Genomic DNA, 23,734 nt, shown 5'->3' on the forward strand with positions numbered 1-23,734 from the left:
TAGTTAAAATATTACTGATGTTTAGTTTAATAGATTCCTAAACATTTGTTAATCTAATTATAAACCATTACTGATATTAGAACTAGAATGCTTACGATGTATACATATTAATTAAATAACACCTACGGGCTACAATGCTTTAATTTTTTCACCATTTAGTAACGATCTTTGAAAATTCCATTTAGTGTTAGTTACTTGTTGGTATTCTGACATCCATTTATCAATATTCTTAGTTAACTTCCTTAGTATAATTTTTATTTCCAAAAACAATTACATTATAATAATCATATTTTATTATAATTATATTATTCATAAAACAACTAGCGTTAATAATTATCATTATTATACCTAATGGACTATTAGGCGGTAAAATTAAATAGATCAATCACTTCTGATTTGATTGCTTTATAAAATCGATATCAGGTCTATAACAGGCGGTGTAGTATGTTGAAATGCCTCTGGGTCTGTGGCCTGGCTGAGCTAATCCTGGCTGGTGGCCGGTACTGATTCACCGGGCATTTCGCCTTTTGTCGCCGTCCGGTCTGGTCTGCCCAGCCCCGGTGGTATATGGCCGTCCGCACCGGGTCCTGTAGCAGTTGGTGGGTGAACGTCCAGTTCACCTAAGCTGCCGTCCGGGGTTCCTCCTGGTCACCGGATACCAGTTCCAGTTAGGAGATGAAGTCTGCCACATTAATGTTCCAAAAAATGTTTAACCATAGTAGCTATAATTTTATATGACCCTTTGATATGAACGATGTCATAATAAACCGTTGGAAGTTTTGTAACTGGTCATTGATACCAGCGCTTTGGTTAAGACTTCAGAGCTGGGTCACCAAACTATATCCCCGAAACACCATCTGCATAATTTAAACTGAAAGAAGGGTATTTTCATAATCTCATTTGAAAAATAGAAGCTTATGTCACCATCGAAACCTTTTTAGTGGTACAACAATTCAAACAAAAATTTAAAATAAGTTTTAAAATATTTTTAAAAATGTCAAAAAATTTATTCTGAGTAACTATATTACTAAAAAAATGGTGGGTGGTAAATTTGTGAGTATGCTTAGTGAATTATAGTTATATCACTTTATGTTTTTAGTGTATAGCAGCAGTTATATATTTAAAGCAACGATAAATATGATCATCTTTGATTTTAATAATTTTGACGTTATAAATAATTTAAAAGTAAGTTTTTATAATCTTTGTTTTGTGCAATTAACTATTTTATACATTTGAAAAAGAAAAAAGATACAATTTTTATCGTATAACAAGAATTAATAAATAAGTAAATAACACAATTATGATATTAGTATTTTGTAAGATGTAATCAAATTGGTTTTTCCCATGGTCGTATAAGATTCACCTCGAATACACCGCATCCTAGAATTTTATTTTCTGTATTCTTTATCTTAAATACGGCTTTGTATTTTCCATAAAAATACACTTTGGGTAAGTTATAATCTTCTAATTTCTTCAAGTCAATACCTGATGAAATGTAAGTGCCCTGTAATAATTCAAAGAAATATTTATACTAGTACATACTAATTGCACTATTCTTTTTTCTAAAGTAGAAAGGATCTTTTGAGTTCAGACACACAAATAAAAAACACAAATTGTAAGATTAATACGTATTTATAATTCCTTAGATAATTAGTTAATAGTTAATTTTTGTTCAGAATAATTTATTTTGTATATAATTATATTATGTGAAGTATTTTATAATTATTTTTTTCGTCGATTTTCAATTCGTCGCATTGTAAAAAATATAGCTAATTAATTAATTGTTGTTAAACATTACCGCTGGCAAAGGACAATCATTTTTTGCATTAAAAGTCTTCGCCATAGAAAACCATGCTTTTCCTAGGATATGTTTCATTTTACTACATGCATTTTTTGTTATGTATACAGCTGAATTTGGTTTCCAGCCACCAGTTAAACTCCAAGATGCAATATTTAATTCAAGCTAAAATAAAAAACAAACCATTAATTAAGGTAATATTAAAAAAAAATTAAATTCTATTAAAAATTATCATTCTGAAAAATAAAATACAATAATAAATACCAGAGATATAACAATTTGTACACAAGGACATGAACATTCCAGTCAAAATGTTATGATAATAAACGTTAAAAACAAATATAAAAAAGATAATTTTAAAGGGTTTTAAAAACACCTAATGAAAATGAGTGATATTTCGTTATTTTAGAAAATAAAAATAATATTTACTCTTTTGGATAAAACTAACTATTGGAGTAGGTATATAATAATAGTAATAATACATATGTTGCAAAATAAATAGCACACAAATCTTAAATCATTCAAAAAATACTACTAGTTTATTTATATAATTATAATACTTACTATAAAATTATCATCAAAAGGTATCAAAAATGTTATATTGCCTCTCAACTCAGTTATATTTGATGACTTTTTACTAAAATAAACATTATATTGAAATAAATGGTTTTTTGTTGATTCACAAGCATATACTCTATCAAATACCGTACGATATTCTCCCTGTAATAATAATAGGTAATTAATATAACTTAAGTAGAAATTTCATCACAAATGATAATCATAGACAATATTTTTCATGTTTAAAAAATATAGTAGAATATTAATTTATTTGCTTACTAAAGATAAGTTAGGCATAAAAGGGTTTTCTTTTGATTCAGATAAATAAAACAGGCCAATAAAAACAAACACTTTTCTAATCATCATTTTTTTTTGTAATACTTTGTTTTAAAAATTATGATTTACAAGTATCCAACAGTAAAAAACGAATAAAATTCATGAGTTATAAAATAACTCATAAAAAATAACTTTTGATACATTTACAGGGATTGATGACATGCTTCAGCTGTAACCTCTACAAATTACCGGAAGTATATTTTATAATATAATATTATTAATTTTGGATAAAATAGATAAAATTATAAATAAACCGGAAATATATATGTTTAATTTCGATTTGTACAAAAGGAGCTGAATTAGTTACTAGTGTTTTAATGTTATCATATAGAATATCGTTGTAAGTTTTTTAAATTCTGAGCGCTCCGCTCCGATAGCTCCAAAAAATATATTGATTACCCAATGATGTGTTTTATTTTATTTTTATATTTGTGTTGTGGCTGTAGAATATTTATTAATTAAAACACATCAGTCTTTAATTTAAATATCGTTTTTGGCAATAAAAGGAATCTTATTAATATTTTGTGGCTCAAAAATGAACATTTCATAGCAATTTTCTTAATAATTAAGAAGTCGATAAACACACGTACATTTCACCAGCCCCCCCCCAAGTTTGAAAATCGTTGTTTATTATTCACCAATAATTAAACACTCTGCTGAGTCTGCTGTGTAGTAGTTTAATGTCAACAGTATTTCATCGTTTACTATGCCAGTAGGTATTTTATAGAACGTATTAAATTTGATTGCGATGATGAATCAAAAAACAATTCTAATAGAAGACAGCCCAACGGCCTATGTTAGTAAGTATATGTATCTTATGATATACTTCTATTACTATTATAGCTAGTGATGTTGTTTACTATTTATAATATAGTAAATTAAATTATTTTTTGTTGAAAACATTGAATATAGGTATATATATAAAATAAGAAGGGAAAAGGGGTGCTTCAATATACTTAGATGTACCACGTTTTTAACGACACTATTGAACTTTTTTATACATTTCACAAAGTTTTTCCGAATAATAACTCCGAGTGTCTATTTCTTTGATATTTTGATAGGACGAGAGAAAAAATATTTTTACCGAAAATGTCATTACCTATATCATGATTTTCCAGTTCAATACTGAAGCATACAGTTTTCAATAAAAGTTTGTTTTCAATTCCAATAAACAAAGCATAAGATCAGACATTAATGCGTTTTAGAGTAAATTTGTTGAGTATGTAACTATTTTTCACATGTTCAATAATTGTATTTAGCGTTTTATGGAGTATAATGATATATCATTGTATACAAAAATCAATTCTATGCGGACACGGTCTGTCAGCCACTATATAAAGTATAACGTATGATATGTTTTTTTGATATAGTTAGTAATTTATGTTACATTTAATGATTTTAGGTTGATATAATTTTTACTAAAAATATTGCATTTATTATAATTATATTATTAGTATTTATTTAATATAATATATAATAGTATATATTTAAATTATAATATCATATAATACCAACTTATAAAACTGAAAATGTAGTAATATATTTATGTAAATACTGTAAAAGAGTAAAAATAGACAATTGTTGCATCGCATAAATAGATAATAATCTAAAAATAAATTAAAAATATATAGTAAATTCATAATAATATAGTGAAGCCTTCCCTTATGAACACCTTTCAATAGCTGATGGTTTTTTTTTGAGAACGACGAAATTTTAATACTTTTTAATGGTAAGACCTTCAAATAACAAACACTAATTTTATCTTAATTTAAAAAATAATGACAAAAGAAGAAACACGGGCTTACACTATTATGTGAACTCGTTCAAAAACCAATTGTTCACGCCAAATTGAATTGTATTTATAAATAATGTATAAACATTAATTTTTTCGTATTTATTAAAATATATATATTGTTAAAATATTAAATTTATTATATAATTATAGCATTAAATAAGATTATAATTACATTTAACTTGGCACACATTTACCCTTTATGAATTTAAAAAATTTACTCTTTCATAATAGCGGATGACATTTTGATGACTAAAATTCGCTATTTAGAGGATAAACTGTATATTATGCCCATGAATAATAATTTTAAATTATAACAAAATAATTAACATCTTTGTTTAATTTTCAAGTATTTCTATCCAATGAATAATATTTAATCAACATTAATGTGTATAGAAAAAAAACTTAACAATTTCTCATGCCTATAAATAAATTAAAAATACTCTATCGAAAAATTGAATTTGCGAAAAAAGTTACCGGGAATTTTTAATGTTGACCTCTCTTAAGTACAAAAAAGATTCAATTTCCTATCCAAAACCATCTTCATTCTTTAAAACTTAAGTATTTTTTACTGCCTAAAAGGTGACGATAGACTGAGAAAAAATAATATAAAAACAACCACACTGTAATGTAAAATAAATATATACGTTCATCGCTTTGCTCAGAATCTAATATCAAAAATCACGCTAAATATATTATAGCCATTATATTTTGGTCAAAAAATGCGAACAGGTAAAGCAGGTTATTCAGCTAATAATAGTATATTATAATACTGTTATTAACTTTTGAATCAATACCGCCCTTCCGTAAAACGATGTGAATCGATTTATGCTACCTAAATAAGTACCTATAGCTTTATATAAAACAGATAGTAGCATAAAATTAATCTAAATGTTTTTAATTAGTTGTTGAGTGTACACAATATAATAATATACTTAGATAAATTTCCTCGTGAATAAATATTTTGAATTACAACAACATAATTAAATAATTAAATTGTTATTTTTCTTTGAAATATTTAATTTGGTCTATAAGTTAAAAAACAAAAATGCATGCTTACAAATGAACTGGTTATATTTATTAGGGATCATGTTAAATTTTTAATTCTAAACTATTAAAATTGAAAATTGAATATTTATAAATTTTAAAGTTTAACATTTAAACATAAAAAGCTTATAAAAAAAAATCGTGCCTATGTGAAGTATGGATCTTTAATATAATAAATTGCTATAATAAAAACTTATGAGAAATCTTATATAGGATTTTTAAGATTGATATTTGTAGAAACAAACTAAAAATCGAAAAAATAAATTATAGTTTAAGCATTTATTGTAAAAATCAAATATCTATGGTTGTTAGTTTTTGAATGACAATAAAATATAAGTACCTAAATCGTTCGATGAGATATTATTATTTACGTACAAATATCAAATTTCGTAAACATTTATTCAGAATTTTGTAAAAAAATATTTTTAGAATTTTTTTTTTGTAAAAGGCACTAGAAACACTTTTTTAGAAAAATTGAATTAGCCTACAAGAATATATTTGAATTAATTACGACCTGTTGTAGGAAACGATACATTATACGCGATTGTAATAATTTATTGAGAAACGAAATTTATTACATTTTTCACTTTATTTATATTTTATATGGCTATCAATTTAATATTATTATATTTTAGATTAATTATACGTACTTATTTGAATCATATTCAGGATGAGTTAATATATCAATAATTACTTATAATATTTCATTGTTTTATCGTAGAATAATTATGTATAGTAGGTAACTAGTAACTACATGGGGATAACTTTTTTTTTTTTTACTTTTTGAGCAATATTGCAATTTATTACTTATATTAGATTTGTATATAACATCAGTTTATGGTAAACTATTTATAATAAATACCTAAATTTACAAAAGTAACGAATGGATAAAATTATTTGTAACAACCAATATTATAATAATGTACATTATTATTATAACTGTATAAATACAATTTTAGAGTACATATTCAACATTGGTTTATAGTTTATTTTTACATACTAAATGTATATAGATTATTTAATAACTTCCCTCAATTAAATACTTAATTAAATTATAATTATTATGACGATTTAACTATTCAAGTTAATTCTTTAAAAACCCAGATACAGTGGATGTTACATTTTCTAAAATACCTATTACCTATATTTATTCAATAATCATTACAATAATTAACACTATTATAGTTTATTTTGTTTTTTAATGTTTTGATATAATAATAATGATAATAATAGTAACAACAACAAATAAATCATGTGCTATGTGAGAAAAATGAAACTAAAAAGTTGAGCTTATGTAAGATAAATTATATTGGAAGAGGTACATTTAGATTAGTTAATAAAAAAAAAAACAAATAAAGTTAAAATAATGATAATTTATATCAAATTAATATTATATTAAAATAGAAAACAAAAATATAAATAGTTTTTATTGAGTTTTTTTACAATTCAATAATTAGAAATTCTTATTGTAATTTAATAATAACAGTATTGTTATCAGAGAGTGACTTTCTCTCCATTTGCTGTTATTATGAAACTATTATTTTAAAGGTATAATAAACATCAAAATAAAATTATAAATCTCCTTTTAAATTGAATTACTGTTCAATATGAATTCTTGATATTATTTTAGAGTGATTTGGGATTTTATTGAGAAACTGCAGTTGGATATTATTTTTTTTTTATTCATACTATTACTTTTATTTCGAAATTCTGTATATTTTATTTATTGCTGCACTGCAGATAACATATTATATCATGTAATAATTCAGTATTGTTGTATTTATAAACTAAATTTATTTCATAATTTATTATTATAAAAACGAATGTCTTATTGTTTCTTAATATTTATTGGTAAAAAGTACCTTTAAAATGGAGTTTAAATTGGATTTTATAAAGCAAAAAAGTATGTGTTTATATAAACCTTAGACATAATACCTACTTGTTTTGCTTACTTTTTGTATATCTCTGGAATCTGCGGCAAAGGTTCATTTAAAGGAACTAATTCCTATCCGTGGTTCTTATAAGTTATAGTTATATATGTATATTTAGAATGTTGATATATCGCAATAATTGCAATTTAAAATGTAATCAATGTTTAATTTATATTCTATTATTGTGTTAAATTTGAGAAAGTCTTATTAAAAATGATTTATGCCGTTTTTTCAATTTATGAAGTTAGGTTAAGTATGATTGTATATTAGATAAACAAATTTTTTAAACAGAAGAACATCGAAGTTAGGTGCATATAATATAATATAACTACAAAAAATAAACTTTAAATAAGTAGAATAAATATTATCTGTATTATAATTTCAAACTATATTTTGAAAATTAAAAATATAATTTACATTTATTACACAATAATAATAACCTATAATATATAGTAGGTATATAACATTTTTATAATTATTATATTATTATATTCTATACAACTTATTTTATAAATGGTTAGATAATATTATTATTATCCATAAAACATGAAAAATGTTTTTTTTTTGCGCAATAAATTTATTACGCGATCTGTAAATTGTTTTCTATTCATACATAATTGTTTCATTATTTAAAGCTAGACATTAACGAGTTAAAAAGTTGTTGTGAAGTTACTTTTAATGAAACTACATTACGAGTTATTATTTATTTTTTTTTTACTTTTAACCTAATGATTGAAATCGGTTTTCTTGATGTGCTGCTAAATAATTTCCGTTACCATAGATTTAAAACATAATTTGTATTGTACAAAATATATAAATCTATAAACGTATATTAATTATTAGGTATATATAATAAGTATAAAAACAATTGGAATTTATATTTAAAATGTTACATATCTTGTAAATATCAAATTGTAGGCTGTTTAAATATTGAATGCACTATTTTTGGATTATTATTTAGCGATGACAATAACATCTATTAATAGTTACAATATTTTATAAAAGTTCATTAAAATTAATAATTTCACCCAAACACAATAATTTTAAATTTCGCAACAATAACTTAAATTACAAGTTAATGGAAACGTTGAAGCAGCATGATCTCTAAAAAAAATCTGTGACCTAAAATGGCAAATAGTTAATACACATTTTATTAGAACGGTTCTGTCATTGGGTGAACTTGCTTTCTGTTTTTACATTCATATGTTTATACATGTAAATTTATATTACTTTTACTATTTATTTTTATTTTTTACATTTATCAGTAATTTATCAATTTTTTACTTTAACATTGGTTTTTTGAAACAAAGAGATGTAACTATAAACTTTAAATTTAATCTGTATTATTCTATATTAACTTAACTATTCATCAGTTTAAAAAAAATATATATTTATATTTAACTTACCCAGTCGTGGCATATCTACCCAACTAAATTTAATCTGTTATTCAAATAGTTTTTGATTATAATGTTATGACTTTATGAGTATATTAAATGAAAACTGTACAAAGCTTATTTAATTTGATTTATTTATACATTTTTGGTTAATTGGGTTATACTATGATTCGATCAAATATTTTTCAGTTAATTATTTTAATATTTATCAATATTTACACATGAAGTAAACTGATAATATGTTGCCGTAATGTAATTTTTTTAATAACGTTATATATGTATGATTGAAGTTATAAATTGTATTCTATTAAATATAAACAGAAAATATACGAGTACTTTTATCCTATTAGTAAATTATGAATTTCGATGGAGTTGAGTGAAAATCAGTAATAATTATAATATAAAAGTTTAATTGGAAATTTCTAAAACATTTAATTTAATATACAAGTTTTCTTTTTTTTTTTTAATCATTCAATTCGTTTGAGCAATAGTAGAATACCCATTCGATTATATTATACAATATTTTATTGGGTCAGTTTTTATAATTACCTACTAAATCCAATGTTATTGATATCTACATACAGTAATAATAGTATAATATGACACGTTACTGTCCAGCAGATAAATATTACGACCACAAAAAAAGATTTTTAATTCATTCATAAATATTTTACCATGACATTATACAAATGTTTTTTTTTACTTTTATGCTTTTGTATTCATGGTGGAAATTTATATCCACATCATAAGGTGTAACTATAGCTTTAAAAAAAAAAATCATACACGATATCTTGTATAATATAAAACAAATAATAACGACAAAGAAACTATCTTATTGCGACGAAAATCGTCTTTTGTTTATTTTATTCTGGATATCATGTATGCTATACAAGAGAAGTGACTCGAGAGCGGACGAATAATACGTGTTAGAGAACAACCTTTGAGTCAATATTTTCCACTAGGAGGTACCTATTGCACTGTATATGTTAACAATGTTTTCGACACGGTAAAAAAATGTATGCTCGTAAAAGACTGTTCTTAACGGATGAAAGACAGAGTGCACGTTATGGAGGGGTTGTGAAAAAAAAATATAACGATTGCTATTTCCGGTTATTCCGTTTTTACCTTTTTTTTATCTTTATTTTCCCGTGGTCCTCCACCCACTTTTCCCGGGGGACACTTTTACGATAGTACCCCACCTGAGGCGTCTGCACTGTGTACTTGGGTACATACGTCGCGTGGCACCGAAGATCGCAAACGAGCCACAACCCTTCGCTCCCTTGGGGTGGAAATTATATTTTATTCCAGAGAGCACCATTAGCGCCATACGTTTTGTTCTTAGAATATTGGGACTTGTCCCGTACGAGAAATAATAAAATTTTTGACTCGAAACACACAACGCATTAAATGCACGTACCTATATACGATACATAATACAATATCCATGCATTAGTTATATTATACACATTTATTTGAATTTTCTTCTACCACATCGGCTCATGAAAAAAAAAAAATTATAACAATAATAATAATAATAATAATAATACAACGGAATACACGCGTTACATGATATATACATATCAATAATAATATACATAATATAATACATAATATTATTACATATCATAATGTAATAATATTATGTATAAAACATTAATATACATTTGTACAACGAAAAAGGGCCTTTTTACCCTCAGTTTTCTTTCATTCTCGCGGCGTGCTGCAGCAGTGGTGTCGCACACGCCCGTTCCATCGTGTCTTTTCGCCCCGGTTGCGGAAGCTATACGTGTAGTGTACGAATTCATAACGGAAAAATCCTTTGTGTTATTATTATCCAAACTGCGGCCGTCACACCAAGCGCGGGATGGACGCTGGCAGATCCGTTTTTATGCTTTTTGCTCAAAGCCGGCCGCCCATTGTTGTCGCCTGCAACACGTATACACACGCATTGTTTGATATTAAAAAATAAAAAAAAAAAAGAGTAACAGTAGTAAAAAGAAAAAAATCACCACCGCGCACACCGTACGCGCGAATTTTCGCGTGTCCGCATAAACCCATGACAAAATAATATCATTTTATGTGGTGTATACGAGATGATATACATACACACTATACGCTGCAATGGACTTAAATGTTAACATTTAAACGTCTATCTTACACGTGGTAATAAATAATATTGTATTCAGCGGTAGAGATGAAGGGGCCACTGCACAGTTAGAGACAGCTGCTGCAGGTGTCTGCATAATGACATCATGTATTAATCTTGAAACTTCTAAAAACGATGAAAAAAAAAACCATTGCGACTAAACCGATGTAAGTACCGTTTGTTAAAACGAATAACTATCAAATTCGAATATGTAATTTTCTTTTTTTTAATTATATACGCTTTCTGTATGTATTGTTCAGTCTAGATTAGCTGTGTGCTATGTACATATATATTTTTTTACAATGTTAATCAAAATTACGTACGTACCTACTTTCGTAATATAATTTTAAAATTATAAAACTAATACAATCATATATATAAAATATAGATTATATATTTGTATTATATACACATATCAAAATTTAAAATTTTGTGGCAAGATTTGAAATTCCAATATGTTAACCAGAACCTTTAAGGCAACGAATTTACCATTTCTCAGTTGCCTACGTGTATCGTATACTTTTCCAAGCAATACATGTATACATGTAAAGTAAAAAAGAATAATGTAAGTCAGTTTTAAAATTAGAAAAGAAAATCTGCATGGAAAACAAAAAATCCAGAAATTCACTCGCGAGACCGATTATATTAGGTACTCTTTTGAGATTTTGGTGGGACTTTGTTTGTAAAGCAGAAGATTTTTTTTATTCATTTTTGAACTCTTAAACTAATAAAGAGACGTTATTATTTTTTCTTTGTATTACAATTATTCATTTGTCCTGTCGGGAAGCACTATATTGTTATTTGCTTTTCGAGAGAAGGAATATAACCAAATAATTATTTATGTAATTTTATTATATTTAACATTTTGAGATTATATTGGTTTCAATTTGATTTTTTTTCACTAACTTTTAATAATCGTATCAATTGTTCCTAATAGATTTATGGCACACTTTTGAATGAATTGTTATGAGAAATAAAATTCAAGGCATTAATAATGATTTTTTTTTTTTGTTTACAGCAACAATTTTAAGATTTTTGAATAATATATTAAGTTTCCTTTTATATATGGGGCGGATTAATATTTACGAGTATGTATAAAAAGAAACTATTATTTACCTAGCTATTTAACTCATTGGACAATATCTTAAAAGCTGAAATAATATTTAATCGTCATTGTATCAGGTAGTTTAAATTGTATTGATATTTTAATGAAGAATTATATATTTATGACAAATCGACCTTACCACAAATAACGACAAAAATATAATTTAATTTTGATGTCTTGTAATAGTTTAAAGCTTGAAAACATAAATTATATTTATGTTATATTCTTATATAATAGTATATTATGTATATTTTATTTTTTAATAAAAGTAAATTATTTAATATCTATAAACTTTTATTAAATTTAAATTTTTTAATCTTTCAAATTATTATATATCATATCATATTATAATACTAGTACATAATAATATTACGCTTATAAACATAACTTCAAGAAATAACTGTCATATTGCGGCTAATATTAGATATATACTATATAGGTACAACATTATTACAAAATAATGAAAATCGTTTGTCGACTTATATTATTACATCTATTATCTTTGAATATATACTCAAAAAATGCACTGAAGTTTTCAAGCTGTAGTGGAATTACGTTTTTAGGTTGAATCGCATATTTTTTCTGATACGCAGACAGTATAATATGCACATCGTCGTCATAATAATAATATGCGATATCATTTATAATATTATAATATAGTTGAATGTTATTTTATGTGTTTAAAGCTCATGCTATTATTTTATATTGTATTGTAAAATATTAAAATGCAACACATCAGGTGTATTTTTCGAGATACCGATGAATTTCGTGATGATGAGTGTGCGAATAGTTGGCAACAAAAACTTCAGACAATTTGTCATATTTTATCGATGAGTGTTTGTACATTTCTACTTCAAATACACTATTGTTAAGCGTAACGTTCATGTAGGTACAAATGAATCCAATTTTCTACCCACCACCGCTGATGGGCGATGGCTAAGGTGATTTTATTAACTTTATTTATATGCTTGTCAATTTTATAAAACTGCTCATTGCACTTTTCTTGGTCAAATATTTTAAAATAATGAATTGTACCTAAATATACATTTTTCACGTGATTTATCTACAACGATTGTAATAATTATAATATTGTTCAACGATAGATTATGTGAACATTCCCGACACTCCTCATCCGTCGATCGACTGCACCGGGTGGCGTGAGAAATCGCAAGAATCGCGAGAAAGGAAACAATAAAGCCGCGAGCTCTCTTGACAGCCACCCCTTAGCCGGTTTGACAAATCGTCTAAATCGCTAAAACACATACATAAACGGTCGCTGTTCTCGGACACAAACTGCACAGAGTTCGGATGATAAACGACATGATTGGAAATTTAAGATCCATAAGATGCTATGTTTTCACTAAATCGAGGATAAAAATGAGTAGACTATTCAAGGTTTGTCTCAAGTTTAAGAGAAATTTTGTAAATCATCGATAATAATTTTGGTTTTAAGTAATATACATAACATAATATTATATATTGTTATAGGGATCTGACCTATATTCATATAAAATAATTTATAATTTACAACGGTTATTATTATTATTATTAAATATTTATTAATCGATAATCATAGTAATTAATAAAGATGGCAAAAAATATTATAAAGTTTCCAAATAATATTTAAAATTTTCAAAAAAATATAATATAACGTCTTAGACCTGTGGTTCCCAACTTTTTTAGTCGTGTGAATTAAAATTTTTGTAAAAAAATCTTGAAGGCCCGCTAATGTCTAATAGTACACCTGCATACGTATGTACGAGTATATAATATATATATACGTCAGTTATTAGTAATAGAAGAATTAAAACAACATTATTTATTAAGAAAATTACTTTATTCAACTTAATCAGAAGTTAAAGGTTAAACAATTTAATGTGATTTTTGACATTACTTGTCCCCCTCGAGAGAGATATTTTGGATTAAAACTGGATAGTCTTAGCCTTTAAATCACTCTTAATATTCAGTTTGTTCCTATATTTATTTTTTTAAATGACTGATGTATAGTGCATTGTAGTTATTATAGATTAATTAATATTATTATAACCAGAAATATTATTAGGTATATAATAAAAATATAAAATAATATTATTTTAAATTTATATGTGCTAGTAGTTATGTTAATACGGTCCAGTCCAGTTCCACGCTGCCCGCAGACCATGGGTTGTGAACCGCTGGGTAAGACTATAGGTATTATTCATAGAGGTACATAATATACGCATATGTCTTTTATATCTTAACAATTGTATTACAATATAAATACTTATATAGGTTTAAGTATAAGTATTCCAGATTGCTAATTAACTCAGTTAATTATTAAAAATATAAAAACAAAAAGTAGATAACATTATTATGAATAAGTCCTTAAATTTTCTTTTGAATGTATAAAATGTAAATCTAACATTTTACATCACGATATAAAACACCGCAATGGCACTAAAAATGTAGAAAAGTACGTTTTTCGTCGAATGAAAAAAAATTAAAATTAAATGATTCGTGTTATTATAATATGTATAGTACAATATACTCGGGAAATGAACTATTTTATATTATACGTGCGTGACTTCGTGTTCGTACTTGGAATTTTTATATGAACCGTCGTATAGAGCTAAGTTTTATATATGCCATCAACGTGTTAGTACACAATCAAAGCCTCGAAGATTTAAAAAAGTCCCATTGGAATCTCATAAAAAAAACAAAAGGATATAAAGGATTTCGTGGTCAATTGATCAGGAAATCGAAATAAAAATATTCATTCGACGTTGCGTTGTTATACGTGAGAGTTTTCTACTTTAATTTATTATATTATTCATGAGTGCAATTTTCACACATATAACACCCTCATACATTAAGTACTAAATAAATAAAAAAAACACTTAAAATTATAATATCACGAGAGCGCACAGTAAGTAATAATAATTGAGATCAAGGAGTTCGATCATGTAAAGTCGATATAACTCAAGTGAACATAGGAAATGTGCTGCTTTCCGTGAAAATAAAAATATGTCCTTTTTTTAATCGAATACACGTAAAACTAGTAACGATTTCTGGAGTTATATATATTTTAACTGCGACAGCCTTCAATTGGATATTTTTTTATTTTTTTTTACGGCGAGCATAAAGTTTTCGATTACACACATAATATTATAGTTCTATACGTTTATTGCAGTTTTGTGAAGAGGAAAAATCACCCACCACCCGTACATACTAGTGGCACTACTGCTATCGAGAATTTCGTATATTTTTATTCGCCATTACTGTTTTTACGTCGTATTTGTGCGCATATTGTCATAATTTCAACGCCCAAATCAATTTATTTATTTCGTGTAACTTACATGGTGTAAGCCATATACTTTATCACCGAGACGCTATAATTTGCAAATGATTCTCTATGCCGTCCAAATAGGTACTTAGTAGAATTAATTACTTTAGTCGCGTGGTGTCGTCCTCTCGCACTATTTTGTCTAATTAGTATTCCCACAACAGCTTAACGACCCCGCACTAATATATAATGGCTTACAGTTCGTGTACAATCGTATCGTCACTGATTCAAAACCCGAATATTTGTCTTTTTAACAAAATACCTATTATTGTACAATATTTATGATTCGCTCGATATCAAAATAGGTTACGCACAGTGCCACTATAATAACAATGCGTGTACGGGGGGATAAAAAGCGTTTCAAAATGAAATCTGTTTGAATGAACAATGGTTTTAGTCGAAATACCAAACGAATAAATAAATACCTATATTTTACATGCTTTACGGTCTACAGCTAGTTCATGCGATCAAATACGATTATATAGAACGATACAAAAAAAAAAAAAATAATAATAATCGGAAAGGACAAAATCGTTATTTTTAATCTGAGTCTAAAATATTATAATCCCACGAAAATGAAAGTATCGAAAGAAATGTTGTATTTTGTCGATGGTTGAAATTTCAAATTGAAAATATAACAGGACAAAACAAATGTAGATAACATGATATTATGTATTTATATCTTTATACTCGTGTATATTCTGCATTTGTGGATGTCACTGAACTGTTTCTAAACGGCTGACCGATTTTGATGAAATTTATTGTGTGTTTGAGTGGGTCCCTAGATGGTTTGGATTCACAATTGGACCCGGTAGGTGACGCTGTAATCGAGTTCTATAGGTAATTTTGATATATATATATATATAAATATGTCTTAAATAACACAAGCGTAAATCTTAGATGCCAATGATCTCGAAAAGTCGAAAACCACTCATCTGATCGTCATTTGGTTTTTTTTTAAATGAAAGAGAACACCATGGAACAAGTTTTAAGTATAGTTTTATGGAATCAAATTCGGAATTTTATCCACGGAAATATTGAGCGATAAACTATGAATATATAAGTGGCGCTACCAGCTCAGAAAAATAAAATTTTAATTTAGTACAAAACAATTTTTAAAAATGTTCCCTGGCGAGTCTAGCCTAATACGACTAGAAGAATTGTCTATATTGTATTAATTTAAATATTTAGTTAATTTAAAAATAACGGTTAACAAATCTATTAAATAAATTAATGATATTCCAATGCACTGATACAAAACCGAAATCGGAGATCCAACGATGTAGCACTAGATTTTAAGGCCATTTACGATTCTACAAGTTATAAAAGTAATGTATATTATTTAGTAATCATGTTAATATACATTTTTAAATAAACGCAAATAATACGCACATAAAGGCATAAAATGAATGTTATGTCGTCTGTAAATGAAGATTATAAATAATGAATTGTATAAAGTTTGAACCACATAGGAGGCAATATAATTGAAATGAATAACAAACTGCACGAGGATAACTGCCAAATTGCTTGCTCCCACGTAAGCTCAGGAAACAATTTATACATTTATGTCCTTGATCATAAAAATTAATAAAATAGTTTACAAAGAAATATTAGAAAAACGATAAAAATATTTAGTCTGACCAAAGTGAACATTTTTTTTTAAAAATTCTGCTTATTTTAAATGGTCAAAATATATGCACGACCAACGACAGGTGGGACACAATTATGTAAATTGTATATTATGTTGGAAATACTTGTATCATCTACGTATATACTCCAAATCAGAAAACTAAAAATATTATAACGCGTTACGTTAAATGTTAGCGATAGACAACCAAATTAACAAGGATGCATTTTGTACAGGGAAAACTAATAAAACGAAATGATTTCGTGAATATTAAATTAGATTCTTTTTTTGTTTAAATGACAACTGTAATGATAAATAAAAACTGAAATATACGGTTATTTATTTAGGTACAGCTCCTTTTAATTATTTTTAGTATGTTGTTTTTATTAATAATATTATGTTTTAATAATTAATTATGATTTTTGATATCTATTGATTTCATAAAATAATGGTCCGTAGAGCCTAAAGTTTAAAATATATTGTTTTGGCGAACGTTCATTTTAACAAATCGACGATTTACACAACTTGCAAACTAATACTTTATAAATGAATATGAAAAATATTTTTAGGTAGATAGTATGTGGTTCTTATTAAATTTATCCATTCTCTTGAACGAAAAATAAATTGTGTTAAGTCTTCAAAGATCTTATAACTTTTATTTTAGAAATTTATGATAAACTGATACTTGTCATTCTCATATGCGAAAACATTAAATATTTACATTTTTAAAAATATATTATAAACAGTATTATAATATAAAAAAGTATAAAATATTTTTATATTGAACTTTTTTTTGTTCAATAATATTGCTTTTTGTTTATAATATTTTTAAGTAAGAATATACGCGTATTAGTAGTTTTTAGCCTTTCTCCTATTTTAGGAAATATTTATTTTAAGTTACTTAATAATTACAACATCCTCTTGAATGAATCCATGTTTATCTTTTAAATTAATATTTATTGTTATACATGTAATAAATTTATAATTTAAGAAGTGAAATTATATTTTTAGTAAAAAAGTATTGTTTAAAAATAAAAACTATCCTAATATTTTTTTTATTATTATTTAAACAATATACTATAATAGTCTACGATTTAATTATAAGTTGTTTTTTTATTATTTTATTAGTTAAATTTGTAGAATTTATTAGTTTTAAATGTATATGATATATCATTTCACTTTTGATTTTTCAATTATTTATCAATAATATATAACAATTAAATATAGCATTAACTAAAATACATATACATTATATTATACTAATATCGATTACACTATGTTTTAAACTGTAGAGGCTCTATGTAATTTAGGGTTACAATTTTGATTGAATCCGTATTATTAATATAGTGTTTTTCTTTTAATACAATCCTAAAAAAAAACCATTTGCATAACTAGTTGTTTCTAAAAATCTTACATACAGATCTACTTTATACTTATTAGTTTTTATTTTAGTTGTTCATTAATTTATGGAATTTAATTTAGTAACATAACTTTTGGTGACATAAAAAGGGGAGATTAAAAATACAACATAATTTCTGGTAACATTTGGAATAAGTTTGCAAAGAACAACAATTTGGTATTTTTGTGTTTCAAGATTTTCCATAAATATTGTTTTAAAAAATGTTTTCGTAATTCATTAAAAATGCACATGTAATTATTTACTTACTTCTCAATCATACTAATGGAATTCATGACAATGTCATACACATGTAGCTATTACTATAAAATAATACTTAGGTTGTAAAATATTATTAATGTATCTATATTTACAAGTTTAAAATTAAAATGCAGTGTTTATGGATTTTTTTATTTAATCAAATTGATATAGTGCTTACTTATTTTACAATTTTTTCTGATAATAAAAAGTTTATTTCTCTGATATATGTAGGTACCTATATTCATAAATTAGTATAAGTTAATAAATTATATCGATTACCTTTATTCCTAATTATTACTATAAGTATTAAGTTGTTATTAAATTTGGTTATGAAAATCACGGATAAAACAAATAACTATACCTACTATACTTATAATAGTTTAGGTTAGGGAACAATATAAATATTATCTTTTAATAATATTCTGAAGAACTAACAATTAATAGTATAAATAATTACCTTTGGAGTAAAAGCCAGTTGTTTTAATTCCATGTATATTATTAATTTATTTATTACGCAGTGAGTTAAAAAGTATTATAGTCTCAAGAGAGTATAATACTATTGTGAATATTTTAATTGTATGATTAAGGGTTTAAAGAATATGTCCGCTGTTTTTATTCACCAAAGTAGTTGGTATATAATGCATATAAAAATACTATCTAATTAATATTTTAATTAATACTGTTGTCAAGTACATACCTATATCATAATGTAATAATATTATAGTGAACAATCACAATAAGTCTATTTTTTTATTTTTGTGTATAATCAATTTAAATGCATAAAAGATATCACTGAGTGTCCTATTTACCATTAAATGTATGATCTGATCAAATATTTGATGCTTTAATAACAATAAACAATTGTATTATACATAATAGCACCTACTACTACGTTTCTTAATATATTTTTTATTTTTGATATAACTTATAGAAATATTTAAAATGTATACATGAGAAAATAATGCAAGGTAACGTGCTTATAGGTTTTAAGTCTAATGGTATTTGTATACTATTCTTTTGAATAGTACAAATTTAAGAATTTATCAAAAAAAAAATAACTAATAATTCACGAAATCTTTAAATTTGTTTTTAAACGTAATTATAATTATAGGTGTACAACATTTTGATCTTAGTCGATAAGTCGTAGGAGCTTAACATACCAACATCTAATAAAGAGAATAATCCTCTTACATGAATCTATAAGCTATATGGCATCCCTTAAATTGAAACACACCCCAACCGAATGCACTAACCACTTTTAGTTCTTTGCTTGGAACCGAGCCGTATTCTCAAACTATTCGAATTATTTTCATCTGTCAATAACAAACTTAATCAGTCTAATAAACCGTACCACACAAAATGTATAGGTATTATTATTATTTATTATTTTATTCATAAATACAAATAATGTACCTAACCTAATTTTATCGAAAACCAATATATTTTATGTCAAATGACCTTAAATATTATACGTCATGAAGTTTCTAATAAAAATAAGAAAATTATAGGTATAAATACACCATGTTGTTGTGTAGTGTTGCCGACACTTGATTTTAACTATAGAAGTGGAATAAAATGTACATTTATAGTATCTATTTATTTTTAGTTTGAAGGGCCCTTATTAGCATTACACTTATTGCGGTATGGCTTGCAAAATCTCTCGACTTGACGACCCCAAGTGTATTATTATAATTTATGCTCAATTGTCGAGTATAATAATATATCAATAAGTATAATATAATGTAATATGTATTATTATAATTTATAGTCGATCGACGACCTGTTTGTGGATTTTTGTTTCTGTTTCATGAATTTATTTTAACCAGCATTATAATTTGGTGTGGGTATTGGCTGAAGGGTCTCAGCGGTACGGGTGCGTACAGACGTATTAAATTTCCATTAAACTCGGTGTGGACAACCGCGGAGCCCAGCGAAATAATAAACGCATTTACATATACAAATTGTTTCTCATGTCGTCGACACGTGACTTTTTTTTTTTCTAAATAATATTTTATTTAAGATTTAATTTTATAAAATATAAGCACTTATTGAAATACAATTAAAAAGTGATTTTTTTACGTAGGCAACTATAGTAAATTATTAAATAGTATACCAAAATATCGATTATTAATTATTCATCAAAACGGTCGGGTAAAAATCGGTATTAGAATTCATTTGAAAAAAAATAATTGTCAATATTAAAAATAAAAAACCATATTTTAATATTAACAGAGTTTTGAGTTATAATAAATAACTATTCGTGTCTCGCGACATAACAATCACTAGAATAATATAAACGACGTAACGCAACAACCAGCGGGCGTCATTAACATAAATATAGGCACGCCAAAAATCGGTAATTTTAATTAGCTCCCATCTGATCGCATGAAATCGCGAGGATGTCGTGCCGGCGAGTCAGATATAACACAATTGTTCAGCGCCGAACGCTCAAGGGAGATGCGCTTGACACATATTTTTATTTTTAAATTATATCTAAGTGTACATAATAATTTGTTTTGTGATCGGCGTGCGTGCTACCAACACGGAGTATAGCAACAGAAATGTCTCTCTCACGGCAGCGTTTGCCGGGTGGGTGGACATGAAATTGACGGAAACTCCGATGTACGCTGTATGGGTATAACCAAATCATTCGTACAATATAATAAATTGTATCCGCGCCACCGCCAGTCGGAAAATGTCATATGATGTACATCGGGAAATAATAGTAGCAATTTATTATATTATTACTATACGTATTATTACAGGTCTGGCGAATAATGCGCTTAATTATTATCTTGTTTAATATAATATATATATATATATATAGTTTTATTGCGTGACGCGTATCAGCTGCACCTATCGTCTGACGTATACTTATTATTATTATTATTATTCCATCGATGTCACTTCTAATGTATTATTATATTCGTAAAAAATCAAAGGAGAAGAGTAACTCTACTTCAGGATATCGCTAACAAAAATTAAAAAAACCAAATTCCTAGCGCTCTATTTTTAATAATGATTCGGCCTATGACGGGGACCCTACACGACGGTTGGATGCTGTAAGTCGAATCCAATATCCTAATGTTATGACGAACCACGCACAGACATGTCGAGATTCCTGTATAATACGTATATGATGTGTGTATTGACAGTATAATGTTTTGTGTCATATTCATAGAGATGAGTTACCCGGTGCAACGGTAGTCGGCGAGAACAAACAATATAATATTTATTATTATTATTTTCATTATATATACTACTGCGTTACTATATTATATACCGGAACTGAGTCGGTTAACCGTAGCGAGAGTAACGGGTAACGCAAACACTGCACCGTCGATATCCGAATGTACCTATATAGTCATATTAAAGATGCTATAATGTATATACTGTGTATATATATATATATAGAGATAATATGACCATTAAGACGCAAAAATAGGTTTTAAACGCTCTCTGTTCCGCGATGTGGCGAAAATAAACATTTTTGACGAAACGAGAAATAAAAACGCACCCGCTATTTGATATAGTGAAAAGTAAAAGTAAAAAAGTCTCCACGTGAATAATGTACCGAAAAGGTCGAGCCGAAGAAAAAAAAGAGAAAAAGAGACAGAAAAAATAAGAAATTTCTACTTCGAGTAGAAGAGTGATTTATACAGTGTAAACAAAACAAAAGGGTCATCCCTCGCGTCTCTCTAATACCTCTCTACCGCCGCTATCGCCACTGATCCGGTCGGTAAATCAAACGATCGGCGAGCGCGTTGTTTGTTCTCCGCGCCCCGGCATTACAATAATAATATAGTGGCGACATTAACGGGCGTGTCCGCGCCGCGCATTATCGGTTACACTTACCGGCGGCGGCTGCGGCTGCTGCCCGCGAACTCTGCTGTTGGTCTCCTCCGGTCGGATCGTCCTTCTTGTCACCGGCGTCCTCGGCGGCGTCTTGGTGTTTTCCGGTCTTCTTCGACGGTCTCCGGTCCACTTCGTTGGCAGGAGCTGTTTGATAAATAAATAAATATATAAGACAAACAAACAAATACACCATATAATATAAACACGCAAATAGGTACATAAATCCAACGGAGTGAAAAAGGGGCGGTCGACGGTATCGAATCATATAATATATTTATATATGTTGAGAGCGCCCGAGTGTGTGTGTGTGTGTGTATAAAATATATACACCGGACCGGCGAGAAAAAGTTTTCAGGCGTCCGACCGTGTGCAAGACGATAAATTAACTATGCCACGCTCGTAGGCGCAGTGGTCGTGAGTTAAATGCAGGTCGGCGGGGTCAAATCTCCCCAATCAAAACCAAATAATTAAGAACGGCATTGTGTTCTCTTAATAATTGTTACGATGTAACATAAATTTATATTATTATCACTAAAATTGACGTTTATTGTCATTTATCACCGGAGAAAATGGTTTCGAATTTCCTCGATGTTTTCTTACGCGAACCATACGCGGTGTTGGTAAAATCGATGGTTGACATAAGCGCCAAATCGAGATAACAAGTGTATATAAATTGTATCGTACCTATAGAAAAGTGCCAAAATCCCATGTACCTACCTTACATGGATTTATCATTCCTGATATTAAGTTAAACTGCGTACGTATATCATTAGAAAGCGCCAAACGTATACAGTGTTAATGTACTTATAATATTGCAATATGATTTTTTTATTTACAATACCTACTTTTATGTTATACTCACTGCGTATTTATATTATAAATTATTAATATTGGTGTAAATTATAAATATTTTTTTTTTATATATCGTTGGGGCTTAAATCATATACAGCCGGTAAAATATATATCTGAACGGTGAGATTTTATTACTACGGATTAGGTACGTATACCTATTAAAGTATAACTCAAATATGTCCGAACAGTTTAGTTTTAAAACATCGTGACTTTTTATCGTCTACCGAATCGGATAGTTGGAGATTTTTCGGATACCGCTACTGATATCCATTCCGTATTGGTCATATCACGTATTCAGTTTCTATATCCGGAAA

The 23,734-nt window shown here is 27.0% G+C and overlaps 2 protein-coding genes across 3 annotated transcripts in view; both read right to left on the reverse strand.

Moving 5' to 3' along the window:
• Window positions 1-1,195: 1,195 nt before the first annotated feature.
• LOC132927037 (uncharacterized) lies at window positions 1,196-2,722 on the reverse strand. Its single transcript, XM_060991495.1, has 4 exons — window positions 2,636-2,722; window positions 2,363-2,518; window positions 1,799-1,963; window positions 1,196-1,504 (listed from the first exon to the last, which is right to left on the reverse strand). Exons 1-4 carry the CDS (start codon window positions 2,720-2,722, stop codon window positions 1,328-1,330), a joined length of 585 nt encoding a protein of 194 aa, XP_060847478.1. The 3' UTR covers window positions 1,196-1,327.
• A 7,583-nt stretch (window positions 2,723-10,305) lies between these two features.
• LOC132928203 (lachesin-like) overlaps window positions 10,306-23,734 on the reverse strand; it is a 146,382-nt gene continuing 132,953 nt past the window's right edge. For both annotated transcript variants that reach the window (XM_060992736.1, XM_060992819.1), the window contains exons 9-10: window positions 22,569-22,712; window positions 10,306-10,782 (exon numbers count right to left, since the gene is read on the reverse strand). In XM_060992736.1, the coding sequence (XP_060848719.1) occupies window positions 10,658-10,782; window positions 22,569-22,712 (269 nt within the window). In that variant the 3' untranslated portion in view covers window positions 10,306-10,657. The remainder of the gene's footprint in view (window positions 10,783-22,568; window positions 22,713-23,734) is intronic.

Source organism: Rhopalosiphum padi, chromosome 1, assembly GCF_020882245.1.
Source record: "Rhopalosiphum padi isolate XX-2018 chromosome 1, ASM2088224v1, whole genome shotgun sequence".
Lineage (NCBI taxonomy): Eukaryota > Metazoa > Arthropoda > Insecta > Hemiptera > Aphididae > Rhopalosiphum > Rhopalosiphum padi.